Source organism: Suricata suricatta, chromosome 16 (genome assembly GCF_006229205.1).
Source record: "Suricata suricatta isolate VVHF042 chromosome 16, meerkat_22Aug2017_6uvM2_HiC, whole genome shotgun sequence".
Classification (NCBI taxonomy): domain Eukaryota; kingdom Metazoa; phylum Chordata; class Mammalia; order Carnivora; family Herpestidae; genus Suricata; species Suricata suricatta.
The window spans coordinates 59,032,921-59,056,435 of NC_043715.1; the positions used below are offsets into that span (position 1 = coordinate 59,032,921).

The 23,515-nt window shown below is 50.2% G+C and overlaps 2 protein-coding genes across 4 annotated transcripts in view; both read left to right on the plus strand.

Moving 5' to 3' along the window:
• RNF225 (ring finger protein 225) overlaps positions 1 to 225 on the plus strand; it is a 677-nt gene extending 452 nt beyond the window's left edge. The window contains exon 2 of the mRNA XM_029924431.1: positions 6 to 225. Coding sequence (XP_029780291.1) covers positions 6 to 225 — 220 coding nt within the window. The remainder of the gene's footprint in view (positions 1 to 5) is intronic.
• A 6,077-nt stretch (positions 226 to 6,302) lies between these two features.
• On the plus strand, positions 6,303 to 20,807 carry ZNF584 (zinc finger protein 584). 3 transcript variants are annotated; one of them, XM_029926438.1, is made up of 4 exons: positions 6,303 to 6,714; positions 7,604 to 7,730; positions 12,119 to 12,235; positions 18,908 to 20,807. In XM_029926438.1, exons 1-4 carry the CDS (start codon positions 6,697 to 6,699, stop codon positions 19,912 to 19,914), a joined length of 1,269 nt encoding a protein of 422 aa, XP_029782298.1. In that variant the 5' UTR covers positions 6,303 to 6,696; the 3' UTR covers positions 19,915 to 20,807. The 3 variants fall into 3 exon arrangements, with proteins under 3 accessions (XP_029782298.1, XP_029782299.1, XP_029782300.1); XM_029926439.1 differs by having other exon boundaries at positions 6,303 to 6,628; XM_029926440.1 differs by lacking the exons at positions 6,303 to 6,714; positions 7,604 to 7,730 and adding an exon at positions 10,660 to 10,864.
• The last annotated feature ends 2,708 nt before the right edge of the window (positions 20,808 to 23,515 follow it).

Consider the following 23,515-nt stretch of genomic DNA (forward strand, 5'->3'; position numbering starts at 1 on the left):
CCCTGGAGCCCCGCCTGGACGCCGCGCCCCACGGGCCCCGCCCTGGGCGCCGCCCTGCCGGGGGCTGCAGAGGACGCGCCGGAGAGAGGAGGAGTGGGCTCCGAGGCCACAGTGGAGGCCGAGGGGACGCTGGACACGGACCCGAACCGCATGTGGCGGGCAGGGGCTGGTCCCGGTCGGGCCCGACGGGGACGGGGCGCGAGGAGGGTGTGGGGGCCTCAGTAAACGCAACTGTGCCGCAGGTCCTATCTTCAGGCCTGGGGACCGCAGACCCGGTGGGACCCCTTGCCATGATCCTCGTGGAGGCCTTAGGAAGGTGCGCCCCAAGATACCAAGCGCCCACTTCTCCAGAGGGAGGCCTGGTGGGATCATTCCAGGCATCATCACCACGAAGCAGGGCCCCTCTCAAGGAGTACCCCCTGCCTTCATTCCCACAAGAGCCCTCTGAGAGCACCCATGACCCCTTTCCCTGTGGACACCCAGCAGCCGGGGCTACCCTGATCCCCATCTTTATAAAGGTCCTGCTGGGAGGCATTCCTAAGCCTGGTTTCCATTAGGGTCCAGTGAGAAGTACCCTCGATCCTCATCCCTCATGGGAGTCCAGCTGGGGAGCCCCTCAGACCAATATCGTGCAGGTATCCTGCTAGGTCCTGCTTGGACCAAGTGTACTCCCAGTCATTAGACCCCTGGGGGAGCATCCTCAGCAAGCAGCTGGGGCTGAAGGCTCTGATTTACCCATCCTTCGGACTCACTGCAGGTTGCTGGGGACCCCATCTTCGGGGGCAAAGCTGCTGCTGCTCTTAGTCTCTGGCCATGGCCTCCTGCCCAGCCCATGGCATTCTTCCCCCCGCACCCGCCCCCCAAACCCCTCCTGAGGCCGTGGAGTTTTCTACTCTGCCACATGCAGGCTGGATCTGGGTGGGATCCAGCTGTTTCCATGCTGGTCCTGAGTTGCCTCCCTGCATACATAGCTGTGACTTGAGCTTGGAGGGGCAGAGGTGGCCTGGCCAGGATTTAGGAGGGACAGATAGGCCCTGAGCCTCAAAGACTAGCTCCCACTTGGTCCTGAGTACCAATTTACAACAGGTCCAATGTGTCATGGTTTCTGGGATCCTCCTGAAAAATGCTGTTGGTGCGGGGGGCAGCTGTAGTCACCAAGGCTTAAAGAGGCTAAGGTTGCCCTCTAGGTCAATGTCACGTGGTTTCAGGGGTGGGTGTTCCTGGGTCTTCCTGGCCTGCTGGCAGGTATCCTCACACCCTAGGTGCTAGAATCACCCCCACCTGCACTCGGTTATTGCACCTCTCCCTTCAGGGCTCTATCAACCTTTTTGGGCATCCCTGCTGTTCCCCTAGCAAAGCTCCCTGTGGACAGCAGCCTGCAGGGGTCCTGCTTTCCTCCTCTTAGAAGCCTTCCTGGGTTAGTCACTGCAGGGTAGATGGTAGCCACTCTCTACACAAACCGAACATGGGCCTTCTGTTCCCCCCCAGCCCCTGGAGCCCACATCCTGTCTCACTTTGCCCAGGGTTGGGGTTCTGTGTTTTGTGGGTGGGAATCCAGCATTTTCTAGAGAGCAATATGACTGCTATGGGGCTGGGGGGCTCCTGCTTGACTTGTTTACATGTGTGTCTGCAGCGCCCGGCATACAGAGGGAGGCCAAACAGTATTCTGGCGAGTGACAGCATTGCGGTGACAGAGGCAGCCTGGGAATGGCTGTGGGCACTCTAGGCTCAAGTGTCTCCAGTCACCCTGATCTAGGCATGTGGGCAGGGCTCCTTTGGATATGAGCGGCTCCTCCCAGGTGGGAAGCGAGAGGGGCCACAGCAGGACAGCAAGGGAGTGTCTTCCCAGACCAGTTCTTGTCGGACACCCAGGGGTCAATGTCACCCACAGAGGCTGGAACCAGTACGCCGGGTCACTGGGCAGCCATAGCCTAGCCCACTAAGGGAGGGAGGGGACTTGGTCAAGCAGGAACAAGTTGGTGGTCTGTGTTAGTTTTCTCCGGCTGCTCCATCAAATTACCACCAAATGAGTTCCCTGGAACAACACACTTTATTTTACAGTTCTGCAGGCCAGGAGTCTTGGAATCATTTTTGCTTGGATAAAATCAAGTGTCCTCAGGGCTAACTCCTCTGGAGGCTCAGGGAGAGAATGTCCTTACCTTTTCCATCTTCTAGAGCTGCATTCCTTGGCTTCTTCCTCTATCTTCATATTTAATTTTATGTTATTTTTAAGTAATTATATCTCACATGGGGCTTAAATTCACAAACCCAAGATCAAGAGTTCTGCAGTCTGCCCACTGAACCAGCCAGGCGCCTCGCCTTCCTCTATCTTCAAAGGCAGTGGCCTAGCAGCTTCGGATCTCTCTCTGACCTGCCTGCCTCCCTCTTCCACTTACAAGGACACTGTGGCTGCATTGAGCCCACCCAGATAACCCCAATTCCCCCAGCTCAGCATCCACATCTGCAAAGCCCATTGTGCCGTGTAAGGTAACTGATTCACAGATTCTGGGGATTAGAATGTGGCTGTCTTTGGGGGACATCAGTCAGCTTACCATAGGGTCTCAGATATCCCTTTTCTCATCCCTTCCCTCCGGGCTGGGAGAGTGGGGAGGGACAGGATTTGGGCCCAGCTGGGGTGTCAGAATGGGGCCTTTAGCTGGTGGTGCGCAGAAGAGGGAGCGACAATACACTGCCCGGAAGGAGACCTTAGAGCTGCATCTTCAAAACTGCTGGCATCAAGGTAGAGGGACCTGGAGCAGGAAGGTGGTGACTCAAGGCCATGGGCAGGGCTGCCCCCCCCAATCCTAATCAGCTTCCTCTTAGGGGCTAGGGAGAGTGTGGCTTCTCCACTCTTCCAGTTGGAAGCCTGAGGCCTCCGTCTCTCCTCCCTTTAAGTGAGGCTGATGGCACATCCCAGGGGGCCTGAGGATTCCTGCCTAATTACTTCCTTGATGCCTGCCCACCCACTGCCCACAAACAAAAGCAGCTGCCCCAAACCACCCTGGGTGACTCCTCCTTATCCTTGGCTACCAACCTCTGTGGCCACCCAGAGCTGAGCCCTCCCAGCCCTCTCTCTGCCCACTTCATCCCGGCTGCATAACCCCCCCCTCACGAGCGCCCCGGGCTTCTGGGTCCCGATGCCTGGGAGTACCCAGAGAGGGGAGGAGGGTCAACCTCAATGCCTCGCATGGTGCCAGACATGCCAGACTTTGGTTCTCTCCTCTGTAAAATGGACAATAAACATTTTACTTGCAGGAAAAATGTGTTTATCTACAAGTATTTACTTGGCACCTGCTGTGTACCAAGAGCACCCTGGGGACACCGCAGGAACAAAGAGGACTCTCACATGGCAGATGACAACCAGAAAATGGAACACAGAAGCCATCATCTTGGCCACACTGCCTTCCATGTCAGGCTTGTGGAGCCCCACCTCCCCCAACCTTTCCCAGGTCGTTCCCCAGCGCTCCCTCGCATGCAGCCTGGAGGCCCCCAGGTTCTCCGTTCTACGGGGACCCCCCCAGCCTCCTCTCATGGGCGTTAAGGAGGCTCCTGCTTACTCCAAGCCCCACCCTGGCCACCGGACATCCTCTTGTGTTGAGACCAAGGGAACAAAGGCCACAGAGGGCCCTCACTGGACCCTGAGAAGAGCAGTGCCCAGATGACATATGGGGAAACTGAGGCTGATGGGCTGGGGAGGGCATGAATTTGAACAGGAACCGCAGAGCTTTCTGCAAAACACTTTCTTCCCTCAACTCCACGCCCTGGCAGGGCAGCCTTGGTTTTTTCCCTTCCCCAGAGGTGCAGCAGAGTTCTCTCTCCGTGCTTAAGCCTGCAGCAGAGGAGGGGAGCTTGGGGGGCCCTCTAGCATTCCTGGCTGGGGGCCACAGGAAGCGAGACAAGGGAACAACAAACAAAAGATCCACACACTTCAAACGCCAGAATGTAAGAAAAGGGGCAGATTTTGGAATTGCCTTTATGGTGCTTCTGCTGTGTGCCAGGCCCAGCACTCTGGACGCACAGGCCTATGCCCTCACAGGGCTCATGCCAGACGCAAGGCGATGGACGGGGACTAAACTAGATTTGAACAGAGTTCATACAGTTATGGATAAATTTTAATGCCGACAAATGTGAACACAGGCAGGTTAGATTATGCGGTTTCCGTGGAGGTAAGTGCTAGAGGAGGAGCCCACATGTGCGCAGAGCAGGTGGGCCTGCCTACCTGTGAGGTGCCCTCCCCTCCCTAAAGCTAAGGGCACATTCAGATCAGACCTGCCAAGTGCTAAGATCCCCCTGTCCCAGAAGGGAAACTGAGGACAGAGCAGGGAGCAGCTCCACCAGTGGCCCAACTGGGCAGTGCGATGCTGGGCATCTCCTCCAAGCTGGCTGCTGCCTCCTCCTTGGGGCCACAGTGGCCTGGAGCGAACTGAGACCTGCATTCCCCCTCCCTGGGGCATGGATGCTTCACTTTAATGGCCCTGGGAAAACTCCACATTGGGTATGGGTCTTTTTCTAAGAATCTTCTAGAAATCTCTTTCTTTTAAATTTTTAGAGGGAGGGAGAAAGAGTATGTGTGAGCAGGGGAGAGGGTCAGCGAGAGAGAGAATGAGAATCTTTTTTTTTTTAATTTTTTTAATGTTTATTTATTTTTGAGAGACAGAGAGAGACAGCGCGAGCAGAGGAGGGTCAGAGAGAGAGGGAGGCACAGAATCTGAAGTAGGCTCCAGCCTCTGGGCTGGCTGTCAGCACAGAGCGCGACGCGGGGCTCGAACCCACGAACCATGAGATCACAACCTGAGCCTAAGCCGGACACTTAACCGACTGAGCCACCCAGACGCCCCAAGAATGAGGATCTTAAGCAGGCTCCATGGTCAGTGTAGAACCTGATGCAGGGCTTGATGCCACGACCCTGGGATCATGACATGGGTCGAAATCAAGACTCTGCCACTCAACAAACTGAACAGACACCAGCTGAACCAGCAGCACAGTGGAGGTGAGTGGGACAGCTGAGGTGAGTGGGCTTAAGGAAATGGCTCCAGAGAGCATCTCAAATTCCACACATGGGTGTATTTATTTGTCTGACCTCATCAAATTTTGCACTTGAAAGAGTGCATTTTGTTGTATGTAAGCTATACATTAATAAAGTTGACTTTAAAAATTCCAGTTAGAAAATGGGCAAAAACTTGAGAAGGTATTTCACTAAAGCAGATATATTATCTATATATGTGCATGGAAAGATGTTCAATAACAATTGCTGATGGGAACGTAGAATAGTATAGCTACTCTGGAAAACAACTTGGCAGTTTCGTATACACTTACTGTACAACTCTACAATTGCATTCTTGGGCATTTACCACCTCCCTGACACAAACAATGAAAACTCATGTCCACACAAACATGAAAACAGAACCGAATACACATGTTCACGACAGTGTTATCTGTAATAGCAAATAATAATAGTAACAATAATGTAGACAGCCCAGATGTCCCTCAGTAGGTGAATACCTGAACAAACAGGTGTATCTACACTATTCAGCAGTTAAAAAGGAACAAGCCGCTGATACACACAACTTGGATGCATCTCAAGTGCACTATGATGAATGGTGAAAGCCCAAAGTATCTCCCATCCGCACTGCAGGGTTCCACTTACAAGACATCCGTGAAGTGGCACAAATACAGTGATGGGAGACAGATGGGTGGTTGTCAGGATTGGGAGAAGATGTGACCCAAGGGTTGGTTAGAAGAGCTTCCTTGTGAAATGGAGCAGCTCTGTATTGGACGGTGGTGGTGGTGGTGGTGGTGGTGGTGGTGGTAATATGAATTTACACATGTGATACCTGCCAAGGCCCCCTGACCGCTGGTCCTTCTCACTGAAGTCAGGGTGGACAGGCTTTTCTGAGCTCTGTCTCCTGCTCCGTGAAACAGACACCGCGCGACGATTCCTTCGACGAAGGTGACACCCGAAGGTGACGCCTCTACGGCCAAGGACACTTGCCGCGCTCACGCCGCCTACAGAGTACAGTGCCTCCTCTCGAGCCCTCCCTATTCCAGTTTCCACGGCTCTAAGGAGCCTCCTAAATTCCCGCCTCCACGCCGCTCCGCCGTCCAGTAGCTGCGCGTGGTTCGGAAGGAGAAGGACGATGCCGGAAGTCCCACCTCCACGGAACGCGGACACTCTCTTCTCTGGGACCGTCATGGGCCACGTCATTGGCACAGCAGTGCCTCCCCTGTCGCCTTGGCAACGAGCAAGCGGGCCGCGAGGGGAGCTGGGAAATGAGGCCCTAAAGCGACGCGACCGCTGAGTTAACGAAGGCGCCTGCGGGCGGCGGGACTTCCGGCGTCACCTTAGCGGTGCTCCCCTCGCGGCCGTGGGCCGCGACCAGCACCTGGAGAGCCGCGTCGCGGAGGAGAGGGCCAGGGCCCCGCGTCGCGCCTGTGCACGCGCCGCGGCTCTCGGGAATGACTCCATCTTCCTGAGACGTGGTGTCGCCCGCTGCGGAACCGGCGCCGGAGGGTCAGGGCCTCCCGCAGGCGGCTCCCTGGTCTTTGGGCACGTTTTACACGGGGGGAGACCTAGCTTCGAAGGCTCCCCGGTCGGCCGGAGGTTCCTGCGCCCAAGGCGGGGTGGCAGGTACGGATCTGAGCTGAGTAGGCCGAAATTCGGCGCCTTTCGCGGCCAAGCTCCGCCAACAGCTTCCGATGGCCGAGGAGGCGCAGGTAAGTGGAAGGTTCCCGAGGCTTTGACAACCCTGATCCCCACCCAGTGGGTCGGGTTCTGAATGAGCGCTGGGGAAGCGGGGAAGGCTGTGCAGGTGAAGGGGCAGCTTGGTCAAAGGCAGAGTTGGAAGAGGGGTCCATGTGTGGTCTGGTAGGCTGAGGGTTGAAGCGAGGGACAGGTCTGGGTGGGGAGGTCTTCAGTGCAGAGTCGGCGTGTTGGGGCAGGGATGCCCTTAGCAGTGAGCCCTGGAGGAGTGGGGCCGGACTGCTCAGGATGGTATTGTGGTTGCTCTCAGCGGTGTCACCGGAGACACCGTGTGCAGAATGGGCGTGTTGGGGAGTCCAGCGAGTTGCCGGTGGGCTGAACAGGTGCAGCTGTGCTGGGGATGTGGCGCTGTAACAAGCTGTGGGATTAAAGAGTTCTGTGCGTGTCAGACCGGGGGCCAACCTGGAAGGTCTGGGACCTAAGACGGAAGGGTGAGCGTAAGTTTGGTTGTCTCTGGGAGGTGATCTCTGGGACATAGAGGGAATTGGCTGGTAGGAGATGGGGTGAGACCTGTGTGTCTGGCTGGGTGTTAGATGGCATCTATCTGGTCACCAGCCTGTTGTTGCTGTGGGCGGGATGCAGAGCCCAATAGTAACATGAGGAGAGAGGCACCATTGCAACTGGGGAGCCTGGCAATCCTCTGAGGTAAGTGTCCTAGGAGGAGGAGGTAGAGGGTATGTGTCCAGTGGGAGGAAGGGCTTGGGGCTCAGAGGGAAAGATGATGTCAGCGAGAGATGAGGCAGGGCCCGGAGACACTGATCAAGGGCCTGTGTTCCTCTATGTTTTGGTTGGTTTGTCTGCCCACTGTTGACCCCTGAGCCTCAGTTCAGTCCATCCTTACAGGGCCTGGTGACCTTTGAGGATGTGGCTGTGTATTTCTCCCTGGAGGAGTGGAGGCTCCTTAATCTGAGCCAGAGGGGCCTGTACTGTGACGTGATGCTAGAGAACTTTGAACTTATTGGCTCGCTGGGTAAGTCTCTCACACTCTTCCCCAGCGGACTGACCACCTCTGCCTTTTACCCATAGGAGGCTGTGTTCGTCCTAAAGCCCCACCACGGAGACTGCTGCCTCCCCGGCTCCCTGCGGTCGCGCTGCGCGCTCTGGCAATGGCCGCTCGGGCTTCCTCCGCCTCTCTCCGGGCAGCCCCGGTAGCGGTTGGCGCATGGCCTCCTGGAGTAGGGCTTTGGGTTCACATGGTTACGGTTTGCCCCCAAAATCCCACTCAGCCCTTCCTGTCTCTGGGACTCTGCTGAAGTCACGGCCTCTCTGTGCTCTGGGTTTTGCCTTCTTCCTTCTAAAGAAAGTGGATAGGGTCATCCTTGGGCCAGGTTCAAGTGTTGCCACTTAAAATCTTTCAGTTCAGAACATGAAATGTCTTTCCATTTATTTAGTTGTCTTTAGGTTTTTCCAAGAGTGTTTTGTAGTTTTCAGTATATAAGATTCAAGTTATTCCTAGGTATTTTATTCCTTTTGATGATAGTTTAAGTGGAATTGTTTTCTTAATTTCATTTTAGATTGTTCAGTGCTAGTGGATAGAAATATGGATTTTTGTATACTGATTTTGTCTCTTCTGGCCTTAGTAAACTCATTTAATAGTTCTAATAGGTTTTGTTTAGTGGACTCCTTGATATTTTCCAAACATATGATATAATGTCATCTGCAGATAGAGACATCTTTATTCTTCCTTCGCTTAACTGGCCTGGCTAGAACCTCCAGTACTTTAGTAGAATTAGTGAGAGTAGATATCCTTGACTCATTCCCAGTTTTACAGGAAAAGCATGAGTCTTTCACTAATAATCACTAGGTGTTTTGCAGCTCATCTTTTCCAGTGAGGAACTCTCCTTCTTTTCTCAGTTTTTTCAGTGAATTTATTATAAAAGGTCATTAGATTTTGTCTAGTACTTTCCCAGGTGTGTTGACATGGTCGTGTGCAGGTGCCTGGGTGTCTCGGTGTTGGTGTCTTAGTTTTGGTCCAGGTCATGATCTCACTGTTCATGACATCAAGACCCGAGTTGGGCTCTGTGCTGAGTGTGGGGAGCCTGCCTGGGATTCTCTCTGACCCTCCCCTGCTTGTGTGTGTTTTTTCCTCTAAATAAATAAATAACAAATAATAAACACACAAACAAACATTATAAAAAAAGAGATGATTGTGTGATTTTTATCCTCTGTTCTGCTAACGCAGAGTACTGCAGTAATTGATTTTCATATGTTCAACCTCGTGTTACTGGGATGTTTTTCAGTCTGTCATGGTTTATAATCCTCTTATATACCTCTGCATTTGCTTTGCTAGTGTTTCGTTGAAGAGTTTTGCATCTTTATTCGTAAGTGATCAATGTATAGTTTTCTCAGATGTCTTTCATGTTATTGAGTATGAGGGTGATGTTGGTCTCAATAGAGTAGTTGGGAAATGTTCCCTTTTTTACTGTTTTCTGGAAGACTGTGTCGTGTATTGGTGGCAGTTCTTATTTCAGTGGTAATCTTCATCAGTGAAGCCCTCTGGCTGACGTTTTTTTCCCCCTTTGGGGGAAGTTTTGTTGTTGATGTTGCTGCTGTTCTTGTTGTTTAAGTATAATCAGACTTTTGTTTCTTCATGAGTCAGTTTTGGTAGTTTGTGTCTTTTTTAGGAATTTGTCTATTTTATCTAAGTTATCTAATTCGTGGGCATACAGTACAGTTGTTCATACTATTTCCTTAAAACCCTATCTAGGGACGCCTGGGTGCCTCAGTCACTTAAAGTGTCCGACTTCAGCTCAGTTCATGATCTCAGGTTCGCTCCCATGTCAGGCTCTATACTCACAGCGCAGGGCCTGGAGCTGCTTCAGGTGCTGTGTCTCCTGCTCTTTCTGCCCCTCCCTCACTCACGCTCTGTCTCTGTCTCTCTTAAAACACTGACTTTTTTTTAAATGTTTACTTATTTTTGAAATAGAGAGAAAGGCAGAGCACGGGCAAGGGAGGGATAGAGAGAGAGGGAGACCAAATCTGAAGCAGGCTCCAGGCTTTGAGTTGTCAGCACAGAGCCTGATGCAGGGCTCACAAACTGAGATCATGACCTGACCTGAAGCCAGACACTTAACCGACTGAGCCACCCAGGCGCCTCTAAACATTAAAACAAATTTTTTAAAACCCTTTCTGTTTTGTAATGTTAGTGATGTCCCCTTTTTCATTCTTCTTTTTAATAATTTGATTCTTTCATTTTTTTCTTGTCAGTCTAGTTAGCAGTTTTTCAATTTTGCTGATCTTTTCAAAGATCATAATTTTGATTTCACTGATTCTCTTTTTCTAATCTCTATTTCATTTATCTCTGTTCTTTATCATTTCCTTTTTTATGCGCGCTTTGAGTTTAGTTGCTTTTCTTTCTCTTGTTTCTTGAGGACTAAAGTTAGGCTATTGATTTGAGATCTTTTAATTTTTTAAATTATTTTTTAAAATGTTTATTTATTTATATTTGAGAGAAAGAGGCAGAGGGAGAGACAGAGACAGAGAATCCCAAGCAGGCTCCACACTGTCAGCCAGGAGCCTGACAAAGGGCTCAAACTCATGAACTGTGAGATCGTGACTTGAGCCAAAATCAGGAGTCATAGGCTTAATTGACTGATCCTGAGAACTTTTTAAATATGGGTGCTGTGACATAACAAGAAATACATATTTTGTTCCCAGTTCCTAGCACTGCTCCCAAAACTCTTGGAGTCTCTGAAATGGTGAGTATCTTTTGTGTGGCTGGGAGCCCCTAGATAGTTTCAGGAAAGGGCGTGGCCACCAGAAAGACCAGGGCAGGATTGGAAGGTTAACTCTTGAGCTGCATCCACCGCCTGTCCTCCCAGTCCCCAACCCTGGTCTCTAGGGAGATTAGGGGTGCCAATCACCAGTGGCCAATGATTTAATTAGTTATACATCATAATGAAATCGCCATAGAAACTCCTAAACTATAGGGTTCAGAGAGCTTCTGGGTTGCTGGGAAAAGTGGCACCGCTGGTGGGCATGGATGCCTCTCACCCTCTACTTCCTCAATCCCCTGCCCCCATCTCCACCCTGGCATACTTTGCCCTTTGCATCTCTTCTAATTTGCTGTTTCTAAGTTATATACTTTATAATAAACTGGCAATAGTAAGTAAACTCTTTTCTGAGTTCCTGAGCCATTATAGCAAACTATGGAACCTGAGAAGGGATCAATAATTGTGGGGATCGCTGATTTATAGCCACTGGGTCAGAAGTGTGGGAAGTCTGGGACTTTCAACTGTTGTCTGAAGTAGCAGCAGTCCTGTGGGTCTGAGCCCTTTACCTGTGGGATCTGACACTGAATCCCAGTAGTTAGTATGAGGATTTAATGGAATCCTTGGACACCACCTTGATGTCTGAGAGTTGGAGAAGCGTGTGGAGCACCTGCCCCTCACCTACCACTTTTGGTGTCAGAGTGTGAGGAGTGAAACAGCACAAACGTGTTTATAGCTCTAATTTTCTAATTTTTAAAAATTTTTTTAAATTTATTTTTGATACAGAGAGAGACAGAGCACAAGAGGGGGAGGGGTAGAGAGAGAAAGAGACACAGAACCGGAAGCAGGTCCGGGCTCTGAGCTGTCAGCACAGAGCCTGATGCGGGGCTCGAACCCACGAACGTGAGAGCTGGCCTGAGCCGAAGTCGGAGGTTTAACTGACTGAGCCACCCAGGCGCCCCTAATTTTCTAATTTTCTAAGCACTGCTATGTCCCATTACTTTGGGTATGTTGTGTTTTCATTTTCATTCATTTCAAAGTGCTCAGTAGTTTTCTTTTAGTTATTTAGGAGTGTTGTATTTAAATTCCGTAAATTTGTGAGTTTCCCATATTTCTTTCTGTTGTTGATTTTTATTTTAATTCCTTTGTGGCCAGAGATCATACTGTGTGTGATTTCAGTCCTCTAAAGTCTATTCATTTCCTAGCAAGTGGTCTGTTCTGGAGACCGTTCATGTGCGTGTGAGCACGTGAGACCGGACTTCGGCTGTGTCATGGCGTGCGCTGTAGACGTCTGTTAGGTCCAGTGGATTTTTAGTGTTGTTCAAGTGCTGTATACTTGTTTGTTTTCTGCCTTGTAGTTCTGTTCATTCTTGTAAGTTAGAAATGGGGGTCTCCAACTATTATTGTTTGTCTATTTTTTACTTCAGTTATGTCGATTTTACTTCATGAGAGGTTCTGTTAGAAGATTCTGGTAAAACACACCCTGGGGTCTACCTGCTTAACACATTTTTAAATGTGCAGAGGGTGTTCCTTTTCTAACAGTCTGTTTCCTTCATTGTTGCCATGGTGACACGAACTTCCTTTGGTGTGGGAGTGGGTGGGCAAGCCTCGGCTCGGGTTGGCCTCTTACTGCCTTTCTCCCTCCCAGGATCTGCACTTTCAAGGTGCCGCGTGGCTGCCCAGCTGGAGAGGGAAGAAGAACTCTGGGTGCCCGACATGGCGGACCCGACTCCGCTCAGCAGAGCAGAGGCCAGGAGGGAACCTGGTGAGCAGGGCTGGGGCATGTCTTGGTGTCAGGGATGGGCTCACGGCATGCTGCTCATCTGTGTGCTTTGACTCTTTGGTGCCGAGGCCAGTGACCACGCACTGTTCCCACCTTTCCTCTCCCTCGTGAACTCTGTATGTGATAACCGTCCGACCGTGGCTCTCAGGACCTGGACGAAGCCCCTCCCCAGCCTCCACGCCAGTGTGAGCTGTCCACTAGTGACTTGAGATGTGCACACATCCTTAAATAAGACTTCAGCACCAGCTACTGTGTTACAGATGCCTTTTGAGCATCTTGAGATGTGACACATCCTCCTCACAGTGCTCACTGTCACCAGCAGTGGAGCCTCTACTTGAAACCTATTGCAAGTGAGAGAGAGACCGGTCCCAAAGGTACGGTGACAACAGAATTAAGAAGCAGGGCTCTCTAGGAGCTGAAGCATCAGTCTCCCGGCTCAAGCCTCTTTTATTTTATGTTTTTTTTTTTTTATCTTTGAGAGACAGAGAGAGACAGCACGAGCAGGGAGGGCCAGAGAGAGAGGGAGATACAGAATCAGAAGCGGGCTCCAGACTCTGAGATGTGCTGTCAGCACAGAACCCGACGTGGGGCTCCAACCCACGAACTGCGAGATCATGACCTGAGCCGAAGCCGGACGCTCAACTGACTGAGCCACCCAGGCGCCCCTCAAGCCTCTTTTATTTTGCTGCTGATAACAGCAAGCACATACAACAGAGTATCTGGCATCTTAGCAGCTCATGCACCTAAGGCGGATTCCATACTGGGTCACAAGTACATCTGGTGCCAGGTGGAACATCCTGATCTCTGGCCTGGCGCCTGTACGATGTCCAGGAGAGAGCGGGCAGTCCCGGTGGCTTTCCGACCTGGGAATGGAACTGCTTTCAGTTCCTTGCTGCTCCGTCTCTTTCCTTCAGGACATTCTTATGGTGCCTCCGGCTGCTTGTTCTCCAACATCTCCCACTTTTTGCTTGTGTGCAGTGGACTGTAGGAGGGCACTGTGTGACCCGAGCTGTAGGGCGGTACACTGATCGGCTCGTTGTCCCCGGTGCCGGACTGCACATGCAAGGACAAACACATTGCATATTAATATAAACAGAATAGCGTAGAGAAAGTAAAAATCCTAATATGTTTTATAGGGTTTAGTTTTCCCAATCTCTTTGATGTACTCTCTAAGGTCTTAGAACCAGGTAATGTGTCCAGATTTGTTTTGAAAGTCTCATATCTCTGCTTGCAGCTGTTGAATGCCCATGGACACATCAGATGGCCTGAGCAAGTGTCTCGTAACATCAATTTATGGAAATTTAGTGTTTTTATTTATTTATTTTATTTTATTTATTTATTTTTTAAATTTAGTGTTTTTAAATGGTAATGTGGTTACACATATTGATGCAGCATTCTAGTCACATTTTTAGGTGGCCAGGGCGGCCTCAGCCAATCCTATGGCAAAGAGCGGAGCAAGAATCGCAGCGACAGTGAGAAACAAGGCCTGACCGTGCATCACAGTAAGGAAACATAAAAATAAGGACAGTCTTTTGTGTCATCAGATTGTTGCTTCCTCAGGCTTCTGCCGTGAGTAGATTAGTCAGCTTCCGAGTGACTCAAGCAGGGCTGCAGTCTCGGGAGCCTCTAGAGTTACAGATCGCGTCTTCCGTATGGTCAGCTTGCATGGCGTTGATGGATCAGGAATGCACTCCCAGTTTCCAGATGCCGGCTTCACTCTGCTGTGGGGAATCCAGAGGCCTACTTCAGCTACCTTTATTGTAGTCAGGTGGACAGAATGACAGGGGGCGGGCCCCTCTAGAGGGCTTTTAGGTGTTGGACATTTTATTCATTTTATTTTATTTTATTTTTATTTTTATTTTATTTTTTTTTTCATTTTATTCATTTTAATAGTATGTAGGGCAAACGGAGATAAGCCCATAGGTACCGGCTACTAATGACCGTGAAGGATAAAGTACAAATATTGCTGGAGATATTTAATAATATGTGCCCTTCCAGGTATGTAAAGGGTGGAAGGCAGCAGTTCATTTCCATATGTGTTTTTGTAACGGTCCTTGCTGTAAATGAGGACTGGGCGCAGAAAATCCTCTACTGTACCAAACGATGGGCCCTTAGCAGTGGTGTGGATAGTTTGATTATGAACACGCCATCGTCGATTGTGTAACGGATTTTTAAGGCAAGCTGAGCCCATAGGGCGCCAGTCAATGATGCGTCCATAGGAAGGGTTTAAAACAACTTGCCTTGGGGCGCCTGGGTGGCTCAGTTGGTTAAGCATCCGGCTTCGCTTTGGCTCAGGTCATGATCCCCCAGTTCATGGGTTCAAGCCCCGCGTCGGGCTCTGTGCTGACAGCTAGCTCAGAGCCTGGAGCCTGCTTCAGATTCTGTGTCTCCCTCTCTCTCTGACCCTCCCCTGCTCGCACTGTCTCTCTCTGTCTCTCAAAAATAAAAATTAAAAAAATAAAAAATAAAACAACTTGCCTTATCTCCCCTCTATACGCCTCCCAAGTCACCCATATATCCCATTCTGACAATGTGCGAGTAGGACAAGATGGAAGCATTGAGGGGTATCAGTAATTGTAAAATTGGAGCCGTTTAGAGAATGGGCTGATTGAGTGACAAATTTGTCCTTTAAAATTATCTTAGCCGGGGGCGCCTGGGTGGCTCAGTCAGTTAAACATCTGACTTCAGCTCAGGTCATGATCTCACGGTTCGTGGGTTCGAGCCCCACGTTGGGCTCTGTGCTGACAGCTCAGAGCCTGGAGTCTGTCTTCAGATTCTGTGTCTCCCTCTCTCTCTGACCCTCCCCTGCTCGAGCTGTCTCTCTCTGTCTCTCAAAAAAAATAAACATAAAAAATTTTTTTTTAATTATCTCAGCCTTAGGGGTGTCGAGGGGGATGGCCGTATATTTAATGAGAGCCTCCCTCCACCCCTCCAGGAAGGCCATCAGGCTCTCATTTTGTGTTTATAAAATAGTGGCTAATTTAGCATAATTTAGGGCTAAATCTTAAATTTCCTTAGAAAAAATTTTAAAACATCTGTCTCATTAAGAGTGTGATTTAACAAAAGAATCATATCTTGATTTTAAACTCTCCCCATTTTTCTTTACATTTGTAAAACATGTCCAATTGTAGGATAGTATCATTACTGATATTTTTTGTCTGGCTGGGCAGGTTTCCTCTTCCAAGTTGTATTGGATCCGAGCCAGCCTTTGCGCAAAAGAAAATGAATTATAGTGCATTTCAATGAGGTAATGGCCTTGGTTGGAGAATTACCCATCTAAAGGAAAAAGGAAGAAAGTTGTCCCTTATTTCAATTTCCTGTACTTGACTGAGAGAAACCTCATCTCCTGGCTTCTTTTTTTGGCTGGTTATGCGACTGGCAGCCAAAAGCCCTGTCAGTGTGGGGAGTAGTCATGTTTATTTGGGTTTTATCCTACCTCCGAGGGCTGACCTGGTCTTTACTTTTTTTTTTTCCCCCTCCCTTCCCCTCCGTTTCCTGCTTGCAGGACCTTGGGAGTATGGGACCATGACCAAGCAAGATTTTTTTGGTTGTCGTAGGATGCACTAATAGTAACTTACATATTGATTATTGGCCCTTGGGGGGGGTTAAAGAGCAATGTTAAGGTCTATTTTCCTGTCTTTTTTAGTAATGCCCACATAAATATGTTTCAGCCACGTGGGTATCATTTTGGCGTACAGTGGGCTAAGCTTAGTAAAATGGCTTCCATGTGTCTTAGCAAAAGCCCTTTATATATCATCCGTCCCTCATATGGCAGAGGCTTCCGTTCCTCTAGCAAACAGGAACAGCACGGATGTGGAGGGTTTGGAGGCTGGCACCAAGGGTGTTGCCATCATTTCCCCAGCCTTTGGACCAAAGGAGGAGGAATTTTAATCTTAATCCTGTGTACTTTTATTTATTTATTTATTTATTTTTAATTTTTTTAATGTTTTTTTAAATTTATTTTTGATACAGAGAGAGACAGAGCATGAGAGGGGGAGGGGCAGAGAGAGAAGGAGACACAGAACTGGAAGCAGGCTCCAGGCTCTGAGCTAGCTGTCAGCACAGAGCCTGATGCGGGGCTCGAACCCACGAACGTGAGATCTGACCTGAGCCAAAGTCGGAGCCTTACCCGACTGAGCCACCCAGGCACCCCGCTATCCTGTGTACTTTTAAAATCCATTTATTTTGGGGCACCTGGGTAGCTCAGTTGGTTGAGCGACTGACTTCGGCTCAGGTCATGATCTCATGGTGTGTGGGTTTGGGCCCGCGTCGGGCTCTGTGCTGACAGCTAAGAGCCTGGAGCCTGCTTCAGATTCTGTGTCTCCTTCTCTCTCTGCCCATCCCCCATTCGTGCTCTGTCTCCCTCTGACCCTCAATAATAAATAAATGTAAAAAAAGTTTTTAATGAAAAAATAAAATCCATTTATTTTAACCTTAGTCCATCATGACCATATGTAAAATTTCTTTTTAAAGGTTATACTTCACAAACCTTCTACAACAGTTTTTGTATTTGGATTTTGTCCCAAGTCATTTTTTTTAATAACCAGTCTCATTTAGGACAAAATTATTTTACCTTTGATAAAAATATTTTTTATTTGTTATATCTTTTTTATATCTCCTACTTTTTTATTAAAAAAAGGTTTTGTTTTATGTTTATTTATTTTTTTGAGACAGAGAGAGATACAGTGTGAGCAGGAGAGGGGCAGAGAGAGAGGGAGATCCAGAATCTGAAGCAGGCTCCAGGCTCTGAGCTGTCAGCACAGAGCCTGATGTGGGGCTCGAATCCACAAACCACGGGATCATGACCCGAGCTGAAGTCAGACACTTAACTGACTGAGCCACCCAAGCTCCCTTCTCCTATTTTTTTTTATATACAGAGTTGTTTTTCTTATTTTTATCAGTTTTAATTCCATGTAGCAGAATTTTTAACTTTCAGAAACCTTAGTCTCCAGTGAAAATTAAGTAGTAACCAATTGTAAACATCAGAATTTTTTTAGATGCCAAAATTAAGAATCCATTAAGCATAGAGCATGTTTTCCCACAGATCCAAATATCCTTAGTTTCTCTGCAAGAAGTCAAAAGCATAAATCTGCGTCTAGTAATTAGTTAGTGCTTTAGCCTCTTATCTTGTTAGATATCCAATGAATTCAATCTCAGTTTATCATGTAAGCAAAACTTTAATGATTTAGGTTCCCAAAGACTTTGAAACCTCTCAATTACCCATGAAAACTTTGAGTCAGACAAAATGAACCATCACTTTGAGTCATCTTTTTGTTAAGAAATTGGAACAGAGATAACATGAGCTTATTTCACTGTTAGCAGATCTAGGTAGAATAACAATTTGTTTCTGTTTTTTTGTTTTTTTTTAATGTTGATAAACATTGTCTCTCTCAAACCAACAAACTTAAATTAGCTTAAACATTGAATACATTTTATTTGGCTCCACTAAGACAATTTGTTTCCAGGGTTAGTTTTTACTTGGAATGTTGGTGCGGAAATCTGACCTCGGTGGTCCTCGCTCCTCAACATGGAGGGAGGAGGAGCTGATGGTGCCCGAGGCCTTGAGGAGTCAGTTATGCAGCTCCCCCACCCCCAGGTGGTGCAGACAAGAAGCAGGGATACGAAACGCAGAAGACACAAGGTGCCAGCAGAAGGCAGAGAAAGAGAATTCCCAGCTTTAAATCTTCTCAGCTCAGACGGAGGAGCAGACTCCAGTTTCTTTTATTTTGTTTTCCACCAGTGGAGTTAGACAGTCAGGGTCAGGCCGGAGAAGACAAGGAATTTTCCCAAAACAAAAGGAGTTTCAGCAGCTGCTTGGGAATATTCCTTCAGGTGTCCGTTCTGAGGTAGAATACACAGAGACACTTGCCTCTTCCTATCATACTGACTGACCCAGAAGATGAAAGGGAGGTAAGTCCCATCGTTACCCTGCAGAAATCCCGAAGGATGAGCGTTCCCAGCTCTACAGTTCTCTTTGGCTCCCTGACGCTTGCTCAGCGGTGCTGCACACTGCCACCTTTAGACCCCTGTTGGGGCGCCAGCCGAGAGAGAGACAGGTCCCAAAGGTGCGGGATGCCAGAATTCAGCAGGGGACTCAGACTCTCTAGGCATCGAAGCCTCTTTCGTTTTGCTGCTTGTCTGCTAACAGCAAGCGCATACAGCAGAGTACCTGGCATCCTGACGGCTCGTGCACCTGCAGCGGACTCCATACTGGGTCACGAGTACATCTGGCACCAGGTGGAACATCCTGATCTCTGGCCTGGCGCCCGTACGCTGTCCTGGAGAGAACGGGCAGTCCCGGTGGCCTTCCGACCTGGGAATGGAACTGCTTTCAGTTTCTTGCTGCTCCGTCCCTTTCCTTCAGGACATTCTTACGGTGCCTCTGGCTTCTTGTTCTCCAACAGCAAGGAGTGACCTGGTGACCCCACCTCTTCTCCTGGCACTGCTCCCATCTTTGTGTCCCCATCCCCACTGATGCCTTTACTATCTGGTGATCTGGCAAAGCCCTGTTCTGGGCCAGCCCTTTCTCACCCAGACTTCTAGCCACCTCCTGGAAATCCCGTGGACTGCTTTCCGGTATGTCTGACGTGTGTTTGTGACAAAGGCGCCTCCTGCCTCTAAGCCAGCTCTCGGTAACTGGCTTTTCTGTTTCAGGTTGTCCGTGTAGACTGGAGGATGGGGAAGCCCCTACAGGGGAGAGGAGGAGCTACGGCGTCCGCCTGGCAGAGAAGCCCTTGGTGCGGGGGGCATCTGGGATGGACGTGCTTCCCACGTTCGGTCTTCGCCAGCCCCACACCGCCCACAGCACGGGGCGGCCGCACAGGAGCCCGGGGCACGGGGAGGCCTTGCAGCCCAGCTCCGGGTGCCGCCAGCAGCCGGGAGTCCTCGCTACACAGGAGGCCTTCAAGTGCAGTGACTGCGGGAAAGCCTTCTCGAAAGCCTTTGCTCTCCTTGACCACCTGGTAACCCACCCCCAGGAGAGACCCTTTAGATGTCCAAAAGGTGGAAATGCCTCCAAGGAGAAATCCACCCGTGTTAATTGCCCAAAAATTCGCACTAGAGAAACATCCCATGTGTGCACTGAGTGCGGAAAGTCCTTCCGTTATCCCTCTAAACTGAGGAAGCACCAGAAGGTTCACATGGGCATAAAACCTTTCAAGTGTGATGAGTGTGGCAAAACCTTTAACCGCAAAGACGCACTCATTCTGCACCAGAGGATTCACACTGGAGAAAGGCCTTATGAGTGCGGCGAGTGTGGGAAGAACTTCAGCGTTCTGTCCACTCTCATTCGGCACCGGAGAGTTCACATTGGAGAAAGACCCTATGAGTGCAGGGAATGTGGGAAGTTCTTTAAGTACAGCCATAGCTTCATTCTTCATCAGAGAGTTCACACTGGAGAGAGGCCTTATGAGTGCAAGCAGTGTGGGAAAGCTTACGTGACCCGCTCGGGCCTCTATCAGCACTGGAAAGTTCACACTGGAGAGCGGCCCTACGAGTGCAGCCTGTGTGGGAAGACCTTCACCACCAGGTCGTACCGCAATCGGCACCAGCAGTTCCACACTGAAGGGCGGTCCTATGGGTGTGCAGAATGTGGGAAAGCCTTCAAACATAGTTCCACCCTTCTTCAGCACAAGAAAGTGCACGCTGGAGAAAGGCCGTAGGCAGACGGGGGCTGGCGCCTCGTTCAACACGAAGGACCTCGTCCAGAAAGGAGAGGAGAGTGACCGTTTGAAAGCTAAACCGGACACGCCCCGCACAGGCCCTGGGGTGGCAGGTGCGTGGGAGGCTTTCAGGAGGTAGGTGGCCCCTGGACCTGCCTCGGCTGTTGGCAGGGCTGTCACTGCCAGTTTCTGTGACATAAGCCATCCCACCTGCACCACCCGGCAGGCGCCCCAGGGGCGTGTCAGGCACCGCAGTGCACACTCGTACAGTGGGACCTCTGTGGTGCCCACGGTGAGTGGCGGAGCCCATCGTGGGCCTCATTTGCTCCCTCCAGCTGGTTCCGGTGTGTCAAGAGTAGCTGAGCTGTGTCTACTGGGGGATTCCAGGGAAGACTAATCGTTCCCATGGACGCGGTTTACGCTACACATGGTGCCTGTCATGGACTGATCCAGCCCTGGAACTATCTCACGCTTCCCTGGAATGTATGGTAATAAAAGTTTTACTGTTTAAGCCAGCTCTAATATTGGGGGCTCTGGTCACTGTATGTGAAGGGATTGAGAACGAAACTGGGCTCGTGCGTAGAGACTGGCGTCTGTGGTAAGGAGTCCCTGACTTTTGTTGCCTTACTGGAGGTAGCAGGATGTTCACCTCATGGCCGTCACCCTGGTCCCGAAAGAATGAAGATCTTGTGGTCCTGGGATGTGGCCAGTGTTCCTGGTGTCTCTGCACACTATGGGCATTCATTGTCTGGCTGCCAGGGTCCCAGGGCGCAAAGGAAAGATGTTGTTGAATCAACATATGGGCCCATATCCTCTGGTTTATGGGGTCTTTTGACTTAAAAAGTTTGGAAACTAATTTCCCAAAAGGTCAATAAAATGTCAGTTCAGCAAAACTTGTAGCTGTGTCCCTGGTCCAAAATCTACGCTTCCTGTCCAGTAGAGAATTTTAGTTTGAGGCACGTTGGAGAGAGAACGGTGGCCCTAGGCTTAAGGGGCTTGGAGCCACAGTGCTCAGCCGTTACCATGTGTTGGGGTCGGAAACCACTGCCGCCTCCTCTAACTGGCGTGATTCTTTCCCCCAGCCCTGATGGCGGGCGGGCTGGGGGGGAACTCAGGCAGGCTTGTAGTCCGGGACTTCTTGGCCCGCCTGCTCCGTCTCTCCGCAGCCCTGTGAAGCGTGCGCACCTCCAGGCCTCCTCAGGCACTACTCCCTGCGTGTGGTAATTGACTGCCTCCGACATGGTGGTAGAGGTGGACTCCGTTGTAGCAGAGTTGAAGTCCGGCCGAGGCGAGTAGGGCTCGGTTCTGGGGGCGGGGTAGACCTCAGTCATGAGAGTTCCATCCTTCGTACCTTGTGTGGGTGGCCTTGGCCAGATCTCAGATGGCCCTCAGCACGGGGGTGAAGGGTCCTCAGAACCAGCTTTCTGGTCTCCCACTGGGCTTGCATATATACTAGCCAACTTGCTGGGCGGGGGAGGGGAGGGTCATGTTTCCAGGTGCTGCTGGATCATCCGAGACAAACGGCTCCTGGCGGTTCTGACCCTTTGACTTGCCCGGGGCACCGGTTTGGGTGAGGCTCGCTCATTCCATCATGTTCGCCCAAGCCTCACCTGGAAAGCCCTAAGCAGACCGATATAGCTCACTTTCTGGGAGAAATGGAGAAGAGCCTCAAGAAAAGTTTGCTTCTAACAGTGAACAACTATGTCCAGTAATTACTTGTTCCTTCACTCATTCATCACGTGATTATGTGTTTACTGGGTACGTGCCTCAGGCCTGGTCATCGGAGCGTATTTAGCCCAGAGCTATAAGGATGGGGTCCAGTGGGGTCACGTGATCTGAGGTGCACTAATGAGAGCATTGGAGGACGTGCAGGGAATTGTGAGGAAGGGGAACCCTCTCATGGACCCTGGAGTTCATGGACCAGAATTTGGGAGTTGGGGCTGCCGGCAGCCACTTTTCCTCTTTAAAGAGATGCCTGCCTGAAAACTAAGCCATAAGAGGCAGCTGAGTAGAGACCAGAGACCAGCCCTTTCCATCTCACTCAGGCCTGCATCCAGCTGTGCCTGAGGCTGCCGGAGTCCCCCCCCCCCCCCCCCGCCCCCGGCCGGTCCAGGGGTGCCCTGAAGGAGGGGTGGCATCGGCACAAAGGGATGGACACAGACAGCTCAGGTGGACCGATCTGGACAGTTGATTGATTTTTCAGCAAGCTTATATATGCTTTCCACTCTCTGTATGTTTGCGTCAAGGTATTGTTTTTACTCTCAGAAGGTTCTCAGGGAATTGATCCGAAAGAAAACTTTCTGGTTATTTTCTTTCATTACTGCTTTTCTACTTTAAAGAATTAATCAAAATTAAAGATTAATAATTAATCTTACTATTTCTATGTCTGACAAGCTCGAGGGCTAGTTATTTTTTATATTATTATTCCAATTGTTTGAGCCAAAACTGGTGAGGCTAACTGAAACTGGTAGAGCTGATTCTTCAGAGAAAGTGGAGCGTGGCCGCTTTCTTGGGAACTGCCCACTGGAACCTTCTACAGGGGCGTGCTTTCTTCAAAGTGCCCTTAACAATTAACTGACTGCTACGTTACAGGGAGAGGCCCAGTAAGACAACTTTGAACTGATTGAATAAGCTGATTGGTTAGAAGGAGGGATCTCGGTGGCTTTGCTTCCAGAGAATTGCCTTGCGGTCTTCTCTTGTCGGCCCCCCGGGCTTTGCCAGCAGGTGGGTGAGGAAGGTCGGCTCCCAACATGAAGCTGTCCTGTGAGCTTTATCAATGAATCCATCCATCATTTTATTTCGGCACAACCACTTATATTTGGGTGTAAGTGCCCTGGAAGGAAGACAGTTCTTCCTAACCTGTAGTCCTCCCCTGCAGTGGTCCTGCCCCCTCCTGCCGAGGACATCACAGGGCAGAGCCTCCTGGGGTGCAGGACAGACTTTAACACCACAGCCGTGGACAAATCAAAGCCACATCACATCTGAGGCTCAGATTCCACCAAGAGTCCGCTTGCCTTCTCTGAGCTGCCCTTCTCCGCTCCGGGAGCTCCCCGCAGCACGCCCTCTGCACAAAGGAACTGACCCCTCTGCCGGCATCAGCACACGCAGCCCAGGCCTCCCTCCGCTGCATGTCCATCTGTGGTCCCCATTCGGCTTAGGGCAAACCAAACTCCTCATCCCAGCTCACAGGGCCTGCACGGCCTGGTGCCCCGGGCCCTGCTCCTCCAACCTGGGTTGCTGAGTGTCCTCGCTCTCAAGTGCACCAGCTCAGTCCTGCCTGAGGCCTCTGCACTGAAGTTGCTTCTGTCCAGAATCCTCTTCCCCTGGAGTCACCTCCTTAGGGAAGTTGTGGTTGTAGCTTTCTGTCACCTCCTATTTCTTTCCTTTGGACTCCAACCACTCTGATATGGCCCTGTTGTGTGGTCTGTTTGCGCATTAAATCTCCGTATTGCACATCAGATTGAGATAAAATGTGTCTACTTCAGGGTTCAGGCAAGGGCCTGGCACACAGTAGGACCCCAGGGAATGGAATGTTTGTTGAACTGGTATTTGGCTGCCCTGCAGGGCTGTGCTGGGCTCAGACCACAGCCCCATCATCACA

Excerpts from the sequence above, each read along its gene's own strand:
- ZNF584 (XM_029926438.1), top strand. Across the intron at positions 7,731-12,118 it reads TGAACTTATTGGCTCGCTGG|GATCTGCACTTTCAAGGTGC; the intron begins GTAAGTCTCTCA and ends TCTCCCTCCCAG. Across the intron at positions 12,236-18,907 it reads AGAGGCCAGGAGGGAACCTG|GTTGTCCGTGTAGACTGGAG; the intron begins GTGAGCAGGGCT and ends TTTCTGTTTCAG.